This window comes from Cyrtonyx montezumae, unplaced genomic scaffold (assembly GCF_038088225.1).
Source record: "Cyrtonyx montezumae isolate F1298 unplaced genomic scaffold, pur_monq_1.0 scaffold_8, whole genome shotgun sequence".
Taxonomy (NCBI): Eukaryota; Metazoa; Chordata; class Aves; order Galliformes; family Odontophoridae; genus Cyrtonyx; species Cyrtonyx montezumae.
In genome coordinates, this window is record NW_027072089.1 from 48,079,400 (window position 1) to 48,100,834 (window position 21,435).

Here is a 21,435-nt window from a genome sequence, read left to right on the forward strand (position 1 = left end):
GAGAGTCGCTGTAACTGACAGGCATGGAGGAACTAAAGAAGGTAACACACACAGGGCTTTGTGGAGTAAATGCCTGGTACAAATCAAATGATTAGTATGGCAGCAAATGGAAGACGGTGCAAAATACAATAAATATTTTTTAATTTAAAATTTTAATGGCCTTTCAACCAGTGAAATGGCCATAAACAAAATGCAGCTTGCTTAAAGCAGGCTGCAGAGTCCTCGTGTTTATTCAGAGATAACAAGACATTCTAGGGAAGAAAAAATCATTCTTTCAAAGGTCTGAATACATCTTATTGCAGTGTTTGATACCAGCAGATTCATTGGTCAGTGACAGGTTATCGTTTCTGTACTTACCTGGGTGTGTATTGCCTTAGGCAAAAGTACTCATCTTTGCATTTTATGTTTGGATACTGTGGTTATTTTCATACACGGCCTTTAAAAGCTCGCAAATTTGTTTGTATGTACAAAAATGCCACAAAATTTCAGTTCCTCAAATTTTGTGGAAAAAGAACCACTGGTTTGTTTTAGCTTAAAAGGTGCAATTTGTCACCAGAGGTTTAGAATAAAAGCTGGTACAGCAGGAAAGATGAGAGCCTGTCTTCAGAAGCAAGTTTTCCATAAGATCTGGTAGTAGATAAGAAGAATTCACATTGAGCAATATTTTCTTCTAGGCCATAGTTAATCTGTTTATCCCATTTTTCTTATTTATTGCGCCCATAAGAAATATGAAGCAGCTGTATTACTGTGAATTAATTTCTGGGTTAAGTGTGAACCAATCAGATAGAGTGATGTTCAAGTTAGGCAAGTCACTTTAACACCTGCTTTGAATCAAACCTTCGATATGGATCCATTTTGGACAAGTGAGAATTTTTATCTGTATCTTGGATGTTCTATTTTTAGATGTTTTAGAGTCTGTACTCCTTCCATGCAGCTTTCATAATTCCCCTTGAGAGCTTTTCAGCTGGGTGGCTTTCACAGCAGCTCCCAGCCATGTACTGAATTTTTGCACATCCTTTTATTTTGCCCTAATTTAAGATTTTGTTTTCTCAGAAAGGAAACACTGGCTATTTTCTAATTTGTGAATTTTCTTTAGTTAAAAAAAAAAAGAAAAAAAAGTAGGCATCACATAGAAAGTCGCATCTCTTAGTGTCCAGTGTTCCTCCAATTCAGAGTTGTGGGAAGAAGAAAGACAAGCTGGAGCTGGCCATACTCCTTCCCACCAAGATTAGAGGCAGTAAGAATAATTTACTTTGATGAATTGTGTTCTTTCTTGCTATGCAATGTTCCCTAAAGGTTGACCATATAATGACTTAAAAGAGCCTTTGTGATGTAAATCTGGATATCTCAGCCCTAACTGAAGTCAAGACTTTGCATACTATCCATACAATGAGATGGATTTTCTAAGACTGGGAGCAAAGCGTTTTCGTGTTTTCACAGAATCAAAGATTCTTCATATGAGCACAAGGAAATAACCACACAGTACCTGTTGTGCACTAGCAAATGGAATATAGATCATGTATTTTTAAATGGGGGAGGATAAGAGTACATCTTTGGAAGTAGCCTCTTAGGATTCAGATGGATGTGTATTGCATGTCAAAAGTATTAAAAAGGCACTGGAAGTTGCTATCAAATCTGCTTTATTGTATGCAAGCAATGATCAGCTGTAAAGTGTAAAAAGCTAGTCGTTTTTAGGCTGTGTGGTCTGAGGCATTGTAAGGTAGCAGCAGGTAAGCAGCATAAAATGTTCTTCTTCCGTCTTCCTTGCATTTGTACACAAATACTGCAGAGCATCTTTCTACCCTGCCTCCTCAGGCCTTATGGTACTCCATCAATTTTGAAAAAAGGCTGCAAAGAATGATTTTGTGGAACCTAACACTCATGGTTGTTGCATATAATTAAATTCAGAGACAAATAGAGGTTTGAATTAGCTATGCTAAAACAGAGAAAACATGCAAATAAAACCAAGTCATACTTCACGGTAATCATAGTAAACCAGTCATCACAGAAGTGTAGAATGTATGAGCCATAAAATAGTTTGAAAAGCCTTCAACTTGCCAAGAGGGGCAGAAAGGTGTTGGTGGAATGAACTGTGGTGGTGGATGGCATTGACTATCCTCTTGTAAAGACACCGGCGCCAATTAGCTTGTTCTGGAGAGACACCAGCTGAGACAAGGTGGCTTAGCAGAAGCACTTGATCTCATTTCTGGGATGACAAGGGGAAAGTACCTCTAGAAAAGTGATAATTGGGTTTTATTGGAAACTTTTTATTATTGTGGAGCTGCAGATGAAGTGCGGGTGTTTCTGTGATGCTGTGATGGAGTAGTATTAGCTTGTAGTTCCTAATTGTAGTGTGTTTCTGTGTCTCGTAGTGAGTTTGTGTCTGTTACTGTGGTGTCGGTATATTGTGTGGTGGCCCTCACGTTCAGGATGTTTTCTGTTCTTCCTGTAGCACACCCATTTCTGAGAAAAAGGAGAGAAAGGATGGAAGTCAGCAGGATATCAACTTCTATGTTGATTCTGTAGAAGTGTTATTTTCCAAAACAAAACAAAACCACACCACAGTTGTGCCACAGGCTGCGTCCAGCTGATTATGTGGAGCATACAAGCATCCACCAATGCAATGTCAGGTGCCTGAGTTGCATGTACAAATATCACTTGATACATTTTTATGTATTCTTCATTTATTATCCAGACATTTAGCAGTAATCCATTAGGCCCTTAAGCAGCCTCATTTGATTTGAGCAGTACTAATCCCACTGCTCCTAATAGACATGACATTATATGAAATGATAGGCTATGAAGAACCCTCAGGTTGTGTTGGGAGAAGGTTGTGCAGCTCTGCAGTCATGCATTAATTGCTTTTCAACACATTTACCACTTATAAAAATATATCATGCTTAAACAGGCAAAGCAATTGTAAAAGGATTTACACTCTTAAGTGTGCATATAATAGTATATTTGCCTTTATGATGCATTTAATCTCTTCCTGGTAATTCCAGAAGCTCTCATGTAATCCTAGTGCCCAGGTTTCCTGAACTTGGCTTTGCATGAGCTGCATGTTTTTAAAAAAAAACTGCACAAGTTTATCATTTTCATGTCCTAATTATGTAGATGTATGATATTCCCAGTGTATATGTAACCATGTAATCCCAATTAGCATGATTCTAAATTGCAACATGTGATCTTGTAGCAAATGGTTGTTCATTGGATAACACAAATGGGAAGTGAATAATGAAAATATCAAACCTTACCTTCTTGGAAAAAGCTTTTGCTACTCTGATTCATTTTCCAATTTCAGGAGTCCAAAGATAAATTATGTTTCTATCTGCCAATATATGTAGTCCTATGACTGTTGTCATATTAAGATCAGTTATACTTCATGTGCATTTTAAATTAACAACATATTAATTTTTACTAGAATTGTGCTGTTTCCATTGCTTGAGGTGTACCATAAGATTTTTGTACATGTTTATTACCCATGGGAGGAAGTTGCCATATGTAACTGTTTTTGTCAGATGGACTTAGCACAATTCTGACTAATTTCGAATTCACAGAAAGAGGGAACACGCATTTTTAAAATTGCACCTGAATTAACTAGGTACACTGGTTCTTGTTTACCACATGCCTAACAAATGAGTGAGACAGATAATGTGTCAGCTCTCTGTTGGTCACCTTCTGATGCCTTTTGGCATGCTGAAGTGTCACTTCTTCACATACAGCACAGACGTGCACAGGTCAGTAAGAGTATCATAGAATGGCTTGGGTTGGAAGAGACCTTGGAGATCATCCAGTTACAGCTCCCTGCTGTGGTCAGGGTTACCAACACCTAGATCAGGCACTACATCAGTATCAATTATCAAATGGAGAAGGAATTTAGAAGGCTTAGAAAGTAAATGTAAGTGACTTTTGTTCCTCAGCAGAGTGCAGTTTCTTCCCTAGAGGAGGAGAAGAACATCTGCTCTGGGGACAAATACTTTTGGAATAACCAAAACTGCCCCAGCAGGGCTACCGCAGCCAAAGCAACAGCAGTGGCTGAATTTGCTCTCCCAGGCTGGAGGGAAAGGTGGCAATTCAGGCTCTGAGAGCAGTCCCAGAGCCAGCTTTAAGGCCTTGCAGCTGCTGAGTCTGGAGCCTGCTGGACACTGGCCAGCAGAGAATTTGGAACTGTGCTTTGAAGCCTGAGGGGATCTCTTCTTTGAGTGTGTCTTTACTCAGAGAAGCAGGTTTTCGGTGACGGAGTGTTTTGTGTTGGTGCTACTGCTGGTGTGTGTGCAGAGAGCCTGGCTGAGCATCACGCTGCTGCAGGCAAGATCTGAAGTGAAAGAGACAAAATGGAGGACACAGAAAGTGCTGATCAGGAATCCGAGCGCCACAAGATTAATTGGTGCTGCAAAAATAGCAAGCTCTGTGACTCTACTTTCTTGGGTCTTTGTTTTTGAATTAAGTAACTGTCAGGAACAAAGTGGATGAGGTGCCAAATTTATATTCAAAGTAAAATTGAGATTATTAAGATGAAAACGGTGTTTGACCTAAAAGAGAGATACTTAAGCGTAACGGTCAGATCTCAGGCTCACCTAACTTGTCACCGTGACATTTGTGGAGCAATTATTTTGAGTAGAACTTGCAGAATTAGATCGACTTGTGCAGAGAGCTGTTCTGTGTCCGAAGAAAGGAACTTTATATGCTCAATTGGTTTAATAAATGCTATCCCATTAACTGTCTAATCAGAAGTACTGCAAATGAATGGATACTAAGGTGCAAAATGTCTACATTAGATACATCTTATGCATCTTCTGCAGAAATGATAAAATTCAGTACCTGTGATTAACATATGCCACCACATGTGGAATCCTGTAAACAGGAGCTGGAATGGCAGACAGCATTCATGACAAACTGTCTCACTTCTTTGTGCCGTCCTTGAGCAGAGGCCTGAAGGAAGGAGTGCAGCAAGCAGCACCAGCATCACAGCTTTAGCCTTCAGTAGAAGCCACACAGGACATTTCCACACACATTTAGGGCATTGCTCTTTATTTGCACGCTGTGCTTTGGTTTTAACTGTTGATGACCATGAGTTGTGCAGATGTCTGTCCTGCAGTTCTCCTCTTTTTCCCTTTTTTTTCCAATCTGAAACCCTTTTTCCGCTAAACCCATCCCTTTGTTGTGCTGATCAGCTGAGGGGTTCCCATGTTTTACCTGTACAGAGTGTATCGATACAGGAGCTTCAGGCTCAGCTTGAGCAGGAGACAAGACTTCACCAGGAGGAGCAAGAAAAGTTTACAGAAAAGATCATTCAGGTAAATATGAAAACCCGGCTGCTGGGAGACGTGGTCATAACGCGTGGCCATGACACGTGGCGTGGACCATGCTGTCCTGCTGGAGCCTTGTTGAGCTCCCCAGGAGAGCTTGGAGGCTGGGGAAATGCAAGCACAAATCTGTTCTGGTAATTTGAATCTAGCTTCACCGATTGTTGGAGAGGAATTTTGTCTTCCTGTGTGTAGACTGTGTTAGAAAGAGTCCATAGCACTGGCCAAAACTGAGCTGTATGGGGGGTACCGTGCCCAATGGCTTTCTCAGCTGAGGAGTGGAAGTTAAGGCTGGGATGTGGAATAGGGCAGAGGTTATATTGGCCCTGTCAGCTCTCTGTGAGTACAGGAAGGGTACATTTGATCTCTCACAGAACATGTTGGGTTCTGTGTCTTATTTGGACCCCTCCTAGTCCTAAGAAAACCTAGCATTGCTCTAAAGCTGAAGGAGTTGTAATTTAGTATCTAAGACACAAAACAGGATCTTTTGTATTCCTCAGTGCCCCATGTTTCTAACCTCTTATTTGTAATTTGTGAACAAATCATTTTGTTATATGTCTTTCCCTGCTTTTTTGAAGACTGGAACATATGAGCTCATCCTTTTGTGATCTCTAGCTCCTAAAGCAAGCAAGCAAACAAACAAAACAAAACAAACAAAAGAAAAAAAAACCAAGCAACTGTTATTCATTTTTGCAGGCTGTTTGACTCTTAAATGTTTTCTTTTTAAATTTACTCACAGACTAAATTCAGCACAATTACTGCATAATGTTAAGCATTTATCCTTGTGCCAGCTAATCTCATTATGCCCAAGTGGTATCTCTCATTTTTCCTAAGTAGCTTTAATATTCCGTTGATCTCAATAGGAGCTTCTTCATAGAGGCTTTTGAAGGCAACCTTTGCTTTTTGGATGCTATGCCCGCCTCAGAGTTCTTTTCTTTTGCAGTAGCTATCCATTGAAAAAGCACAAAAACTTGGTGCCATCTCCAACCAAACTTTCTGCAAGAATCTGTGACTACATGGATTTAGATCATAAGAGCTTTTAAAAACAATTTGAAATACAACAAACTCAAAGCTAACTATTCATGCTTTCAGCTAGTAGAAATAGAATAATAAAAGTATCTCCTGGATTCTTTATTTTTTTCCAGATTATGGCTATCCTGTTGATATTATTCCTTTTTTATCATCTTCCAGCACTTCTGGTGGAAATGACTCATAGATCTTTGCTGTATTTAACCATAGCTTCATTTGGCAGAATAATTTGCATCAACAAAAAATCTGTTCATTTATTCCCTTAGAATTTAAATGTGAAAGAACTTCTTTTTTATTCTTGATTTTTTTGCAATATGTAATGACATCATATTGATGTGTGGTAGCAGTGTATATCCCCCATGAGGGTCATCAGGAGTTGCATGTATGTTTTTTGGGCCATTATATCTGATTTTGTTTTGTACTATTTTAAGATGCATTTTAAACCCCTATAAGTTATTAACTGCTGTGAAATTTAATCATAAATATTTTTTACAAGCCTTATATTAAAGAAATATATATTTATCCATTTTTATTGCAAAAATCTTCCAAAACATCTAGATCAAATGCTATGGATATACTAAGGCATGGTTGCACAGATGTAAATCTGCATTATGCTAGAGCATTGTGTTTAAAGGACAGGGGAGTCCTCAGTGAACAATCTAGTATGGAAGAGTAGCCTGTGTTAGAAGCACCTGAAGATTGCTATGAAAACCAAGCATGTATTTTTTAGCTGTACTAAGTGCTAGGGGCTCCAGAAGGAGAATCTGTGAATCATTCGTCATCTTTGTGTGTTGTTTTTTGCAGTTTGTTCCTTAAATCATTATGGTCATTAGTTTACTGTGGCTTTCATACTTTTCATCTATGGAACTGGACAGGCAAGGGAGAAACTGTTCTACAAAATGGAAACTTGTAGAGACCGGCGTCTGTAAGCAGTGGCTCTGTACTCCTTTTCTGTCTGCCCTGTCTTGATCAATCAGAACTCCAGCTTGATTGAAGGGAAAAGGGAAGTGCCTTCTCATCCATGTAGAATAAGAGATCCTGTACAGCAAACTTATACAAGTGTTATGGGGCCAATGACATGCTGTGGTCTGATTCTGACATATTTGGGGAGAAGTCACATTAAAAGAATATTGTTTCAGATCAGCTTGTGTTGAAAGAGATGTAACGATCCATTAGCTTCAAACAATGATTTTTTCCTGGTGCTTCTGGTACTGAAACTGAGACACGTTGAAGGCCAAGTTGCAGCCTATTGCTGTTATCTTCAGTTTCTGCCTGTGTCCCTGACCTAGAAGTATTTGTCTTCTACGCTCTTTGGAGACATCTGAGTATGAACTATGAGAAGCAAAGGACAAGGACCATTAGCTGTATGTGAGATTCTGGATGCAAGTCCTTGGGGAGCATTGCCCTTCTAGAAGGAGAAGGAGATGTATTAAGAGAGGAAGGGATGAGTCTGTGGCCAAGGAGATTAGGATAATATTTCAAGTTGTCTGAAGGGCAATTCTAGTCCCACCTCCTAGAAATAGCTTCAAATACATTTAGCAGATGTGATGTATGCGGCACTTAGAGTGGTGCCTGTTCTGAGAACATACTGCATGGATACAATCAAGAAGGAAGCAAATCTGATGGGTGTAAAGCATTTAAGCAACAGCAGAATTCTCATGCATCCTTGGAGTAAACAAACTGTCCAAATCCACTGCACATTACTTAGATAAGGTTATCTAAGATAAGTTTATTGGCTGCTGTCCCTTAATTTCCTCAGCATGATAGTTATGAACACTGAGGAACTTGTTGAGCCAAACTCAATAGCTACTCACAGCTGATGAAAATTAGATATTTCAATTTGTCTCAGCCAACAAAATTCAAATCCTGGAGACCCCCCAGCACATCAGCATGCTGACAATGTGTCTGTTGTTCCATTAAAGCTGGAAGAGGAGCACATGCAGACCCTGAGGAGGAAAGATTTGGAGGTGCAGAGCTTGACGTTGCAGAACAAACTGGAAGAAAAGACTTGGAGCCAGGAGAAGAGTTTACTGCAGCAAGAACTCAGGCATTTCAAGCAGGACACCTTCCTCGTATATGTCAAACTGAAGTGGCTGCTGAAACACTGGCGGCAAGGCAAGCGAATGGAGGACGATGGGGAGGACATCCTAGAGGTAACTGGCCCACCACCACTAAGCCAATGAAATTGCATTGGATGTTCCTTCTTTGACTGTATATTTAAAATATGACATAGCATCAACAACTCTGTAAGTAAACGTAGATTTTAAGATGATGTTCAAATAAACCACAAAGCTTTTCCTTATATTGGCTTGTGCTAGAGGATATTTTGCAGTTTATGTTACATATCACCTATCTTTAAATCTAAAGCCTTAACTAGTACAAGCATCTGGCCTTAAAAAAAATCTCCCATAGTAAATGAAGATTTAATTAGGTCTGTAAGATAATAATCCTGAATAATTTTTGGAAAGAAAAATATTTCAATGAGCTGATGACATTAAATCTGTTGAGATAGTTTGAGTGCTCTCGTTTTTGTGCAGCATGTTCCTTCAGTAATACAGATGGAGGGAAGCTCTGTTTTCATGTTAGCAAGAGAATTATACAGTCCTCTGGGAACTCACAGTGAATCATACTTGTTTGTTCCTTTTCTTCATACACACGTCTATCACCATCAGCAGCAGCACACCATTAGTCATCAAAGTAATTTTCCAAGTAGCAACTAAATTAAGATAAGGAATTTCAAGAGCACATAACAACCTGGAATCCCAAAGCTGACACATCTTAGCAGGGATGTGATGGTAGAAGGTGCACTGTGCAAACAGCTCTGCCATATTGTGTCAGGCTGCATATCCAGAATTACAGTTTGCTTCAGGTATCTTGCCTAAAGAAAACTTAAAAAGAAAAACGCATTCACCCATTCTGACATTTTAACCAGAATTCCTGGGAATCATAGAATTATCCTGTGTGATCATGCTGTTCTGAAACATTTTGCTAAGGCAGCTAAGTAATTTTTAGAGTATTTCTGATATTTATATACCAAGTATCTTTCAGTCTTTTGCTACATTTGATAGAACAAGTAATCTGCCAGGTCTAGGAGGAATAGCTCCACTGTTTTGTACTCTGTATAAAGGGTGCTATGGTATAACGAGTGAGAAACAAGAGCTGAGTATCTATTTAGAAATAATTTAATTCTACTTTATTTCAGCAGCACTAAATTGCTTGTGTGTGAAATTGTTCATCTTCTAGTGTCAGAAGAGCTTTCATTTTCTCATTGTTCAGATTTTTGACTGGGTAATTTACAATCAATTCATCTCCAGTCATTTCTCGTGGCAAATGCTTTGCTAATGCGGTAGAAAAAGTGAAGTGCTAGTTGGGATGCTCCCTAATTTCTATGTTTTCATTATACAATACCACCAGTGTCCTGTACCTTTTCAGTGGTGCGTGACAGACTATATCCACTGTACTGCATTACAGTATACCCACCTTCTCAGCTTCATAGATCTCCTATCTTGCAGGCTTGCACTCCATTTTTTATGTGTATTATGTCATACTGTATCACTCAAAGACCATTCTCTGTAGCAGAACAGAAGTCCATATGTTCCACCATAGAGCTGCAGGAGAAAATAATCCCTTCCCTTAGTCCTCCTGATTTCTCTCCACCTAAGTAACTGGCAAGGAGAGTTTTTCAGTGTCCCATCTCTTGCATTTCAGATTGAGCATCTTGAAGCCCTCCCAGAATTTGACATTCAGTCTGAGCAGAAGGTGGATGATGTGGAGCGAGAGGAGGAAGAGGATGTTGTGTTTGCACTGACGGATTTCTCCCAGCGTCCCACTGCGGAGAGCACAGATCACGGACCACAGCTGCAGACTGCAGAATTACTGCAGCAGCAGAAGCAGGTACAGTACCATTTGTATAACATGTCCTGGGAATGGAAACTCTAGATGTTCCAAGGGAATTCATTTTTTCTGCTGCCGTGCTAAATCACCTAAAATCACACTTGTAAAAAAATACTGCTAGCTGCACAGCAATTAGAGTGGACTTTGTCCATTATATTTATATTTAATCAGGAGTCATGTGATTGCCGTTCTCTTGTTGGCAGATGCTATCAGTGAAAAATCCTATTTCCTCCTATGGCTGTTTGCCCAGAAACATCTATCAGTATGTGATGGTTTGCAGAATTCACATGCTCCTCTTTCTGAGCACATCTATTGTATTCTACTGTCAAGCTTTTAGTGAGTAGAGGTGATTTTGTTTCCTTTAAATTATTTAAGAAACCGGTAGGTTTATTTAATGTTTTCCTTAGAGATGATGGGAAAGCAATGCAAAAGTTCCTTCCTGTCTCTGGACTAGTTTTCAGATACCTAAAAGCAAATCATGTTTACTTTTCTTTGACAGCTCCGGTGCCCTGCCTATGTGTGCCACATATCCCAGCTTTTTGCTTTTTGCATTGAATATACCAGCAGTCCTACCAATAGCAGCACACATACAAAAGGGACAAAGTTAAGGCTTCTATCAGTTCTTCGGATGCACCTTATATTTTTTAAATGCAAAGCATTCAGATGATAGCATCCTTTTACATGGAATTACTTGCAGTCAGAAGGCAAATGGAACAACTCTGTACGAAACACAAATCTAATGTAGAAAGTCTTCAAGGTTTATTCCTTATGCTCTGTCTCTTCTCGGGCCCCTGACCTGGGAGCCCACTCCACAGCGAGACCTCTCAGATACTTGTGTCCCTATGACTGTGTTACTTTGCTGCTCTCAGTCCAGGCTCTGGGGATAGTGTCTTCATTTCAGTTGTCCTTGAATTCTCCAGACTCTCAGGACTACATACAATCTGTTTACTTATTATCTATGCGGTCTAGTAGATACACAACAAGCAGTAAATCTCTTTCCTTTAGTAAGGTTAGACTGGTGCTTTGGAGGTGCATAAGCTGCATTGCAACCAACCTCACTATTCTGAGCTGTAACTTCATGTACAATTTCTGTCTGAATTAGAAACAGAGAATAAAAAACCAAAGTGTTATGCTACTTCATATTCTGCTTTATGTTTATAATACTCTTTTACTTTCCATTTTAATAGTATTAGTTGACAGCTCCACTCTCTGGCTATGATTTTCTGAGATGTGTGCTACCAGGGTGATAATAAATAGATCAATTTGGCATCTGGAAAGGACCTAGTGTTACTAATCCTATGGGAGGTCAGACATGGCTGTTTTTGAGGACATACCTTGCCAGCCACCCAGACCCATCGCAGTCATCCTTCTGGCACACTCTTCCCTGGCAGAGGCTGAAGAAGGCTGCAGAGGAAGTCATTTAAATGCACGGTATCTGTAGACTGGTATGATCTAAAATGACTAGAATATACATACACCATCATACTATCTCAGTACAGCTTCTGTTATATACTGTTCATAGATATCTCTTAAAATGACCAAGAGCATACAAATAAATTATGTCCTTTTTGAAATAATTGTTGTTTTAACATTAATCCCAACTAAAGCAGCAGAAAATGGGAAGCAGAATTTAACATAATTCATTTTAATAAACTTTTCAAGATGTTCTAATGCAGCAGTTCCAGCTAATCTTGCTTAAAAGAATGAGCCGCAGGAATAGGCCACATCTTACCGCACTTCTTGATATTGAATAGTGCAATATATCCAAATGGACCTCTGAAAGTAAAATGGATTTCTTGCCTTCCAGCTAAGAGAAAAAGTGGTGTTTCAGCACTGCAAGGTGAGGGATTGCTAAATATTTCCTGTTTCAAGCATTGTTACATGTTTTGCTCACTCTCTCTACGTAATAAACTGCTGAGCCTTCAAAACAAACGCTGTATTTACTGTCCAGCAGCATGTGAAAAAGGGCTTTTGGGGCTTGTATTTGTCAATGGCAAGAAGGGTTTATAATTATACTCTGGCACAGAAATAGGAAGCCTTAGTGTAGGCTAATTTTGATTCAAACACTGGACGTGCCTTCTGGAGGATGATGACAGAGGAATCACTGAATGTGCACCTCCCATGCCCTTGAGGCTCTCCTCAAGCACCTCAGTATCATTTGGGCTTGAATTATCTGTCTTTCTATGGTGGACAGCTTGGCCCTGCAAACCTCCTGTGTGCAGGACCTTCCCCACACTCACCAACTGCACAAAACCTGGACCTTGCTCTACACACAGTACAGGCTTTGTCATATAAACAGCAGCTCCACTTAATTCACATGTAATCCCAAAATGCAAGCTTGTTAACACATCCATGAACTAAGCAAAACTTGAGGGAGAAACCACTTCACCTGTGTAATCTAACGTCTAAAAGCTCTGAGAGTAACAGCAGACCCAGAGCACATTCTTTCTGAAAGGCAGATGTCAGCAGCACCAACTTCCCAGTGGCTGGTCACTGCACTAAAAAATCACCCTGTGATTTGGAGGTCTTTTGTAGGTCCCTTAAACTCTCAATAGGAAGTAAACACTGTTTATATGGGGAACTCAGCTTGAATGGTGAAGCTGGATGAGTCTCCAAGGTCTGCCACTGCCCAGGAAAGCCATAAGTTGCTGCTTCTGCCTGATGAGTTTCAAGATGAAGTGCATCAGTGCTTGTTTCACATTAGGAAGGAAATCTTGAAATAGTCTAGGAGTAGCTGAGAGGACAAGGTCATAAAAAAGAAAAGGCTTCCTGTAACTTGAGGTAATCCATACTTATTTTTAACATTTAATGTTAATATTTAATGGCTTGTATTTTCAGCCTGCATTCCTGTTGCTGACTTTCTTGCCTTATGTGGAGAGTGAAATTGCTCTGTGAAAAATTATAAACCCCAAGGCCTTAAAAAAGCAGTCTCTGATTTTATGTTATTGTGATTTGTGGTACTCAACTTGATGGAAAGTACGTATCTTACTTGTCTAGGATTTCTATGTGGCTCCCCATGGAGGTAGTGTTGTCACTTAGCTGATAGCCAGGGCACATTGCAGAAGGTGTCATCAGGCAAGGAACTGGCAAGATTCTAGAGGTATGAAGGAAGTCTGGTGAAGGTCAGAAGACAAGCAGGCAAGTCAGGCTGATGGGCTTTGTATGGGCTTGCTGTAAATGATCATTTCAATATGTGTAGTAAGCGATGAAGGAGCATTGGCTGCAGAAAAGCAAGTGCTTTGGTACTTCTGAGTAGAAAGAGTGACAAACGTCTGTTGGATGTGTAAGACCAGGGAAGTAAGAAGAAAAGAGTTTATATGTTTGTGTTTCAGTGGAAAAAGCTTTAAAAAGCAGTACACTTGTATGCATTGGTGATGGTGGAGGGTGGTCAAGAAAATCCCCGGTTAGATCTTTCTTTGCTCACGCAGTATTTGTTTTCAAAGCATAGCTAAGGAAAAGCTCAGATGAATAGTAATTAAAACCTAAGCGTACTAAAATGATTTGCATCAAGATGTGGTTTCACTTTTGCCTATATCAATGCTTATAAATATCTAATGGGCAGGAGACAAGTGGATGGAGCCAGGCTCTTTTCAGTGGTGTGCAGTGACAGGACAAGGGGCAACGAGCACAGACTAGAACAAAGAAGGTTTTGTCTTAATGTGAGAATGTCCGTCTCCACTGTGAGGGTGACAGAGCACTGAAAAAGCTGCCCACAAAGGTTGTGGAGTCGCCTTCTCTGGAAACATTCAAAGCCCTCCTGGATGCCTACCTGTGCAACCTGCTGTAGGGAACTGTGTCAGCAGGGGTGGGCTGAGTGATCTCCAGAGATCCCTTCCAGCCCCTACAATTCTCTGATTCTGTGATCTATGTCTATACAGAAACACACACTCCTTGTTTGCTGTTTAAGTTCCTGACTTTGTATTTTTAATTGAGTACTAAACAGTTAGTAATACCAGACTGTGGCTGAATTCTGAAGTGAAATTCTCAAATTAAAAAGAATTGTGATTAAAAGCAGAATGAAGCTTCAACCAGCTGCTCTGGCCCCATATTTTTATATGGCCAGAGGCTCCCTTCCCTGGGTTTGGTTCCACTTAGTAAAGAGTCCAAAGATCTAGAATTTAATTGAGGTTTCCTGCATAAAGCTTTTACTTGTTGTCAGCTGTTGTTCCCTTCACCTATAAATTCTGGGCTGTGGAAGCAACAAGCCCTCTGTAGTTCCCCTGTCCTAGACCAGTTGTGAGTCTCAGATTCATGTGTGTCTGAAATTGCAGTAACTGGCCAGTACTACAGAGGATGGAAACCTTGGGCATGGAAACCTGCCCAAGGCATCGCAGTCATACCCCATTTCTTCTGCCTCTATGACATCTCTGGGAGGAATAGGAAAACTGTAACAAACTTCGGCATATGAGGCTTATGCAGAAGCTGTTGGGCAGTTTTATCAGCACAAATCTCAGGCATGTCTAGATGTAAATGTTGTATTTCAGAACACATTGTCTCAGAAGTACTTCATCTGTTCTCTCAGTACGCTCCAGTTTGGCAAAACAAAAAATAATTTCACAGAGCTCTCCAACTTCAAACTGTAAAATACAGAGCCATGCAGAAGATACTTCTCTGCAGGATTTAGAAGTATGTAACCAAAATTGGATATATATTGGCAAGTTAATTAAAATCCCAGCAAGCCCAGGGGGCACCTGGGGTACTTGTCTTCATAACAGTGACATTGATGTAATGCCTCTAGAAATAAGATGTGTCCTCATCCCGGTAGGCTACAAACCTGTAATGAGGCTCTTTTGGCACCTCTCTACTAGTCCATCACTTCTTTCCTCACAAAACCTAATTTTGCAATACTCCAAAGCTAAAAAATATATGCACGGGAATGAGGGATGTAGCTTGCTTTTGTTTTATTTGGTTTTATTTTTCTTCTGCCTCATTTCCCTTGTGCAGCCTTTTGATTACTTTGCCAAATAAAGCATACCAAAAGCACAGAATGTGGCTTCTGAATAAAAGTACTTTATAAACATGTGGAGTCAGGGTATTCAAAAGTGAGTGAGGCTGGAATTTGAAACACTTATTACCCAGCAGCTCCCACTGTGACACTGAGGACCAACCTTCAAAAGAGCTCTTATTCTGATAACTACACAACGGGCTTGAGATGTTTGGAGATTCTAGCCTTAATTGGGTATCAGAATGAGAATTCATGGTGAAAACATAAAACCTCATTACATATTGAAAAGTAGGAAATCTTATATGCATGATGAAGACCGCTGCTATATAGTAGCAAACTGCTAATTGGCATTAAATGTTAATGGAATTAATTCTGCTTCTGTGAGTGTGTTTCTTATAAAACCCTGCATTATACACCATCACATTTCATCAGCCCAAACAAATTATACATCAGTCAGCGAGCACCTGCAGTCATTTCCCTGCGTCTGGCATTATTTTGCTGATGAACCAAATGGCTTGGAAAAAGTAGAGCACACTTGTTTGTTTCTTGAAGAGCAAAAAAAAAGGTTCCATGGCATGTCTTACTAGTGATCACAGAAGTGAGTGAGGTGGGGTCAGTGATGTCAAAAATCTGGTCAGCACATGAAATCAACTTACTTGTGTGCATACTACATGTGTTTGTTTCTTTTATTTGTTTTTTTTTTTTTTTTGGGGGGGGGGGGAACTTGATAACTATTTAGATTTTTTATTAACTGCTTACTGTATTTGTCTGCAATGAAGTCCCTTTGTATGTACTTCATGACACACCAGAAAAGAGGAATTGCAGGAAGCCTCCACTTGAACAAAATAAATAAAGAAATAGAATGAATTAGAGTATCAGACAAGAATCTTGACAGCTCATTTCACTTAGGCTTTTCCAAGGAACTTAGTGTGTTGGTAAATACGAGGTGATTAAACACTGCATTTGTTGAGTAAGCTTCCCCATTTTCCTGCTCACGCTGTGCCTGCTAATCAATAATAATTTTCTTAAAAGTCTTTTCCATTCAAAATAACTTGTCAGATACAATCTTTGGCTACTCCTCTGTCTTTGAGAGGCTCATTGGGAGTGTTTGATTAAAATCATGGATAAATAAATCACATTGCACATTTCTGTTTCCTAATTCAATTGCTGCAAGAAAAAAAGAAAAGGATACCTTTTGTTTAATGATTCAGAATGAATCTTTTAAAAACATCAAAATGACAGTTTTTGCAAATCTTCAGAGAATTTGCAAAAGGTTTATGCCAAAACTATGGGAAAAAAGAAAACTTCAGAGATTTGGATGCGTGTACTTCAGAGATTTGGATGCGTGTGCTTTGAGTATTTTTGCCAAGATCAGATGTCATCACTAGGCTAGACTTTTAATTTGGCTCTGTTCTTTGCTTCTGGCTACTGCAACAGCACAGTGGCCATTTTAAAAATGATGAAAGCATTCTCAACAAGGTATGAATGCGATCTGCACTTTGTTCCTGTTCTGCAGGAGGGGAAGTAGCCTACCTGGTGTTTGTGACTTCAGTACCAAAGCAGGTACTGTTGCAGAGCTAACCTGTGTGTAGCTGCCTGGGACTGAAGGCAAGTGTAAAGTGCAGACTACTGAAGCACCTTAGGAAAGATACTCAAATCAAAACCTCTCATGTTTTTCCCTGTGTAATGTTGTCTGATAATGCAGAAAGCTTTAAAAGTGAGTCACTTTTCCTTGTGTATAGTTTGCAAATACTTGAGGTTCGATGCTGAGCCATGAGTGTATGTATGAGACAAGCACTACCCAACAGATCTCAGCAATTTTTCCTCCTACAGATGAAACTGGAGGCTGAAGGCATCTGATGACAACATATATTTTGCTTTGTTCTGGCAGGCAAGTGAGAATCGGAAGCTGCTGAGCGCTGTGAAGGGCCTGCTGGATGACTTCCGCTCCGAGCTGCGGGATGATGAGCGCGAGCGCCAGGGGCTCCAGCAGCAGTACGCCCTGGACAAGGCAGCCTGGGAGGTGGAAATGACTGAGCTGAAGTGTCACCTGCAGCAGGTACTGTCCCACATCCAGCACCCTGGAAGGATGCTGGAGTCACTTAATGACTCTCTGAGGGTCCAGAGAACTGCTACATTTATTTATTTTAGCCCAGCACCTGAAAGCCCCCCCTGAAGCCCAGGCAATGCTTTGAGTCATGAGTTGCCTCTTGGGTTCCAGTTGTCCCAGTATGAGTGCTTGTTAGTAGACATTGTGAAGTAAAAATGAAGGAACTGAGCCTCTTCTAGCTATTTGTTCTCAGAAGAGCTAGCTGGCAACGTATCAGCCACAATAAGACTTGCAGGTGTCTGTACTTATTGGCATTTATAGGAGAGAAAATGTTTTGATGTTGGCACTCTGACAAATGTCTCATCACTGTGCCTTGGCACATAAGAGCTGCAATATTTGATGCATAGGAGAGAAAAGAGTGATTTAACAATTCTGAAGCATTGGATCAGTGTTAAACCAGTGTTAGTGTTAAACAAGACAATCAAAGTTACTATTAGTGATGGGTAGTACCCTGCTGAATTGAGAGCTTTAGCTCTGAGTTACTATCAGAGCTATGTATATAAAATCTGGGCCAAAAAATATATAAAATCTGCTGCAGCACCATGAACTACTGTTTACAGAAGGTGTACAATTTCTGAAACAAACAAATGAAAAATCAGCAAAAAACCCACAAGGGTTCATCTCCAAAGCTGATGGCTTAAGAGCTCTAATTTACAAACTTGAAGAAAGGAGGAGTGGGAGAAAGAATAAGTTCAGATTCTGAGAAAAAGATTTGCTATTGCAGAGCTTCTCTGCAGAAGACAGTTATAATAAAAAATATTTGCTGCCGAGAGGGTGATGTATTTAGGAGGATTTACTGAACATCACAGCACTGTCTGGAGACTCACTCTGACGCACAGAGCTGAAATATGAGAACTTATTTTTCTGCACAGGTACTGTAAACTTGTTTCCCAGAATGAAGAAAGAAGCTTTCATTTTAGTAGTTTTCTCAGCGGATTCTTAGTTCAGATCAGTTGCTTCTTAGTGCATGCAAATTTCCAGAGAGCAGGTCACTTGAAAAGAGAAACAAAATCAAACCCCATTTTTGTCCTCACAGAATAAACGCTGGGTGACAATTTTACTGTAAACTAGAGGTGGCAATGAAGAACAAAGCCTAGAGAAAGTTACTTTGGAATTAACTGCTGATTTAAAGCTCTCATGTTCTGTGTGTGCGAGTGACTTACACCTGGGCTGCCATTTTGGTTGTTGCCTGGAAAGCAGGACAGTGCTGCTCTTCCTGCCCAGGAACAAGATAGATTTATACCCTTCCTTCTGGTGGCTTTGTCAGGCTCTTTGCCTGCTTCACTGCTCTACTGGCAATAATCTCTAACATACGGTAATTACTGAGACATGGGTGTTACTTTTTGCTTTTTTTTTTTCTTCAAGTAAATGAAAAGAATAAAACTGATCAATATTTAAGACATAAAACTGACTTCCTCAGCAGATTCCCCAAACTGCATTTACAAAGTAAAAAGAGGTCCCTTATGAAGCAGCAAAAACAGAGCACATAAATAATGAGAATGTCAATTGGAATGGCGCTAACAGTGTGTGTCCCACTGAGGTCTGTTGTATGTGCTCACAATTATAGGGGAGCAATTAAAAATTAAACATAAAAAATAGTAATATCACAAACATTGAAGACAGATATTATAAATATGGAACTGGCTCAAACTCATGATTCTGATTCAAAATATGGGACTTTTGCTCTTGATTAAATTTAAGATCAAGATGGAAAGAGCTAGCAAAGAACACCATCAGCACTGCGTATATCACATTAACGTACTTTTCTGTTCTGTGCCAACATGTGGACTAACAACAGCTTTAACTAAACAGCCAAGCCTGCCATGGTGTGAGGGTAGGAGAGTCTTGCAAGATGTCATTTTTAATCACTTTGATTGGCAGTGATGAAGCAGCAGGCTGTGCAGCACTCCCACCACAGGGGGCTGTAGGAGTGCCCAGCCCCTAACAAACCCATAGAAAATCGTGGCCTTTCTAGTCTCCACTTTTATCTGTACTGCCACTGTTTTCCACCTTTTTTGTGAAGCAGTAGGTCAATTAGCAAGAGCGTATTCCTCAAGAGTCACCTCCTAATTAATGGTTACTGACAATGATTTTGCATTTTAATGCCTGAACTCTGTATGGGAAAGAAAGAGCAAAAGGAAGGAAGAAAACTCCTTTGTTGCAAAAGCACTGCATATCCAAGTTGTTAATGTACTGTTCCCTGCTGCTTTTGCGCTTTAGCACTGTGTATATCATTAAAATAAAAGTCTTGGATGTCAGAAATGAATGTACATCTTATTTGGCAGAAGGATCCTCAGGCGTTGTTTTAAAGATAAGATACATAATTAAGATAAATAATGAGGTTGCTCCTAAGTATGGGATCCTGATAAGTCCAAGCAATGAAGAGTCCCAATAATTGTCAGCCCCCAGCTGGTGGGAGTGAAAAATCCCCGTATTCTGGGAACTAGAAACAAACCCAGCATATGTATTGAGAACTGGCACACGAGGACATAGACCCACACTAGGACTTCAACAAATGATTGATCAAGTTTCAGGATCCTTGAAGGGGAATATAAGCTATGGAGCAAATGGACAGGCACCCAGCCACCACACTGGTCAGCAGGTTTAAGACTTAGGCTTTCATGCTAAGAAGCCACCAATGAATTCTTCCTCCAGGATGTGAGCCTTTTCATAAACAGGAAGACTTTCCAGGAGCATTGTTCTGCCTTCCCCAGACACGGAGAACCATCTTCTGAGTGTAAAGGCACCACCTCTAACTGGAGAATGTTTTGTGTCCCAAAGCATAGAACAGCAGGAAATCGTTCTCATTTGCCTTGGTTTTGTACTTATCTTTGTGCTTACTATATTCTTCTCAAATGTAGCAAGTGGCAGGACTCCTGTCTAGATGAATGGTCTGGCACAGGATAACTGACAGTGTTTTGGTAGCTTGGGCAAGGCACTCTGGTAGCAGCCAGGCATTCCTGGTATTGCTCTTCTGGAGCACATTCTTTTTTCTCATTGCCTTCATTGATTTTCCTGTCCTTTCGCAGGCAGCATGGCCTAGGGAGTACTGCCTTTCTTGTTTGCTAGCTGAAAGGCTGAGAACTTGCTCAGTGGTAGTTAAGAAGTCAGTGGTATAAGGAGAGAGAGAATATAAGTCTAGAGTTCAATGTTTTGCTATTTATTTTTCTTTTAGATTAAAAAAAATGGAAGAAGGAATTTGCTTTATTGGGTAATCATACAAACTGTTGCAACAGAGCATTTGTTTTATGTACAGGCTTGCTTTTAGTATTTTTGAACTACATGCTAACTAAAGAATTTAGTGTAAACATTTGTATGTCTGGCAACTTAGCATGTTAGCCATAGTTGCTACTGTAAGTGGCATTATTCCCTAGGAGACAGCAGAGTTGTTAGGTAGAGACCAGGCACTCCAGCAACCTCTGCTAAGAGCTCCTATTGCAAGACAAGAAGTCTGCAGAGGCATTAAAGGTCCTTGAAAGGTGAACAAACAAGCCCTAAATAGCTCTCTGACAGGCTTAGGTGTAAGAAAACTGTAGTTTATGTCATTTTAGAGTCTCTTAGACTGCCCAAAGACCCATCCAACCTGTTCATAGGATGCTGCTTTTTTATAATTGATTTTTATGGTTAGTTGCTTGTTTTGAAAGCAACTGACTTTGGAAACTAGTGGTCGAAGATGCAGGTTTTTAAGATCTCCCTGTCGTGCATGTGACTTTAACAGGCTGTTCTCTGCAGCTCAGCAAACGACTCAAGCAATGACCTCTCTGCCATTTACTTGGGAATGCTGTTCCAAAGACAAATAAGCTTCACTCCCTAATCCAGTCTGAACTTCCTTTTGCTTATGGAGTTCGAGCTTACATTTTGCTTTACACAATTGTGCTGTCCTTCTTTCTTGCTAAAGGAGCAAGTTTCCTAGGAAACCTTCTGCCTCTGCCTTTTGAAGACAATTTCAGAGGCAGAAATGTGTTTTTACTGCTTTTCACTCTTGGTTGCTTGCAGAGCTGGACCCATCCTGACTCATTTACACATCTCAGTGAGTTATAAAAAAAGGTCAAGTTTCAGGGATAATTCTTTCCTCTCTTGAGCTAACACAATGACATTGTACACCTTTTTCACTGACCACAGCCCAGCAGCTGTCCAAATTTGCCAGAGAA

General features: G+C 40.1%; 1 protein-coding gene across 9 annotated transcripts in view; it reads left to right on the forward strand.

The window, feature by feature from the left end:
* MTCL1 (microtubule crosslinking factor 1) overlaps positions 1 to 21,435 on the forward strand; it is a 99,908-nt gene that overhangs the window by 61,460 nt on the left and 17,013 nt on the right. For 5 of the 9 annotated variants that reach the window (XM_065752020.1, XM_065752025.1, XM_065752022.1 and 2 more), the window contains 4 exons: positions 5,205 to 5,297; positions 8,258 to 8,488; positions 10,044 to 10,229; positions 17,066 to 17,233. In XM_065752020.1, the coding sequence (XP_065608092.1) occupies positions 5,205 to 5,297; positions 8,258 to 8,488; positions 10,044 to 10,229; positions 17,066 to 17,233 (678 nt within the window). The remainder of the gene's footprint in view (positions 1 to 5,204; positions 5,298 to 8,257; positions 8,489 to 10,043; positions 10,230 to 17,065; positions 17,234 to 21,435) is intronic. The other 4 variants (XM_065752024.1, XM_065752027.1, XM_065752026.1 and 1 more) reach the window with 1 other exon arrangement.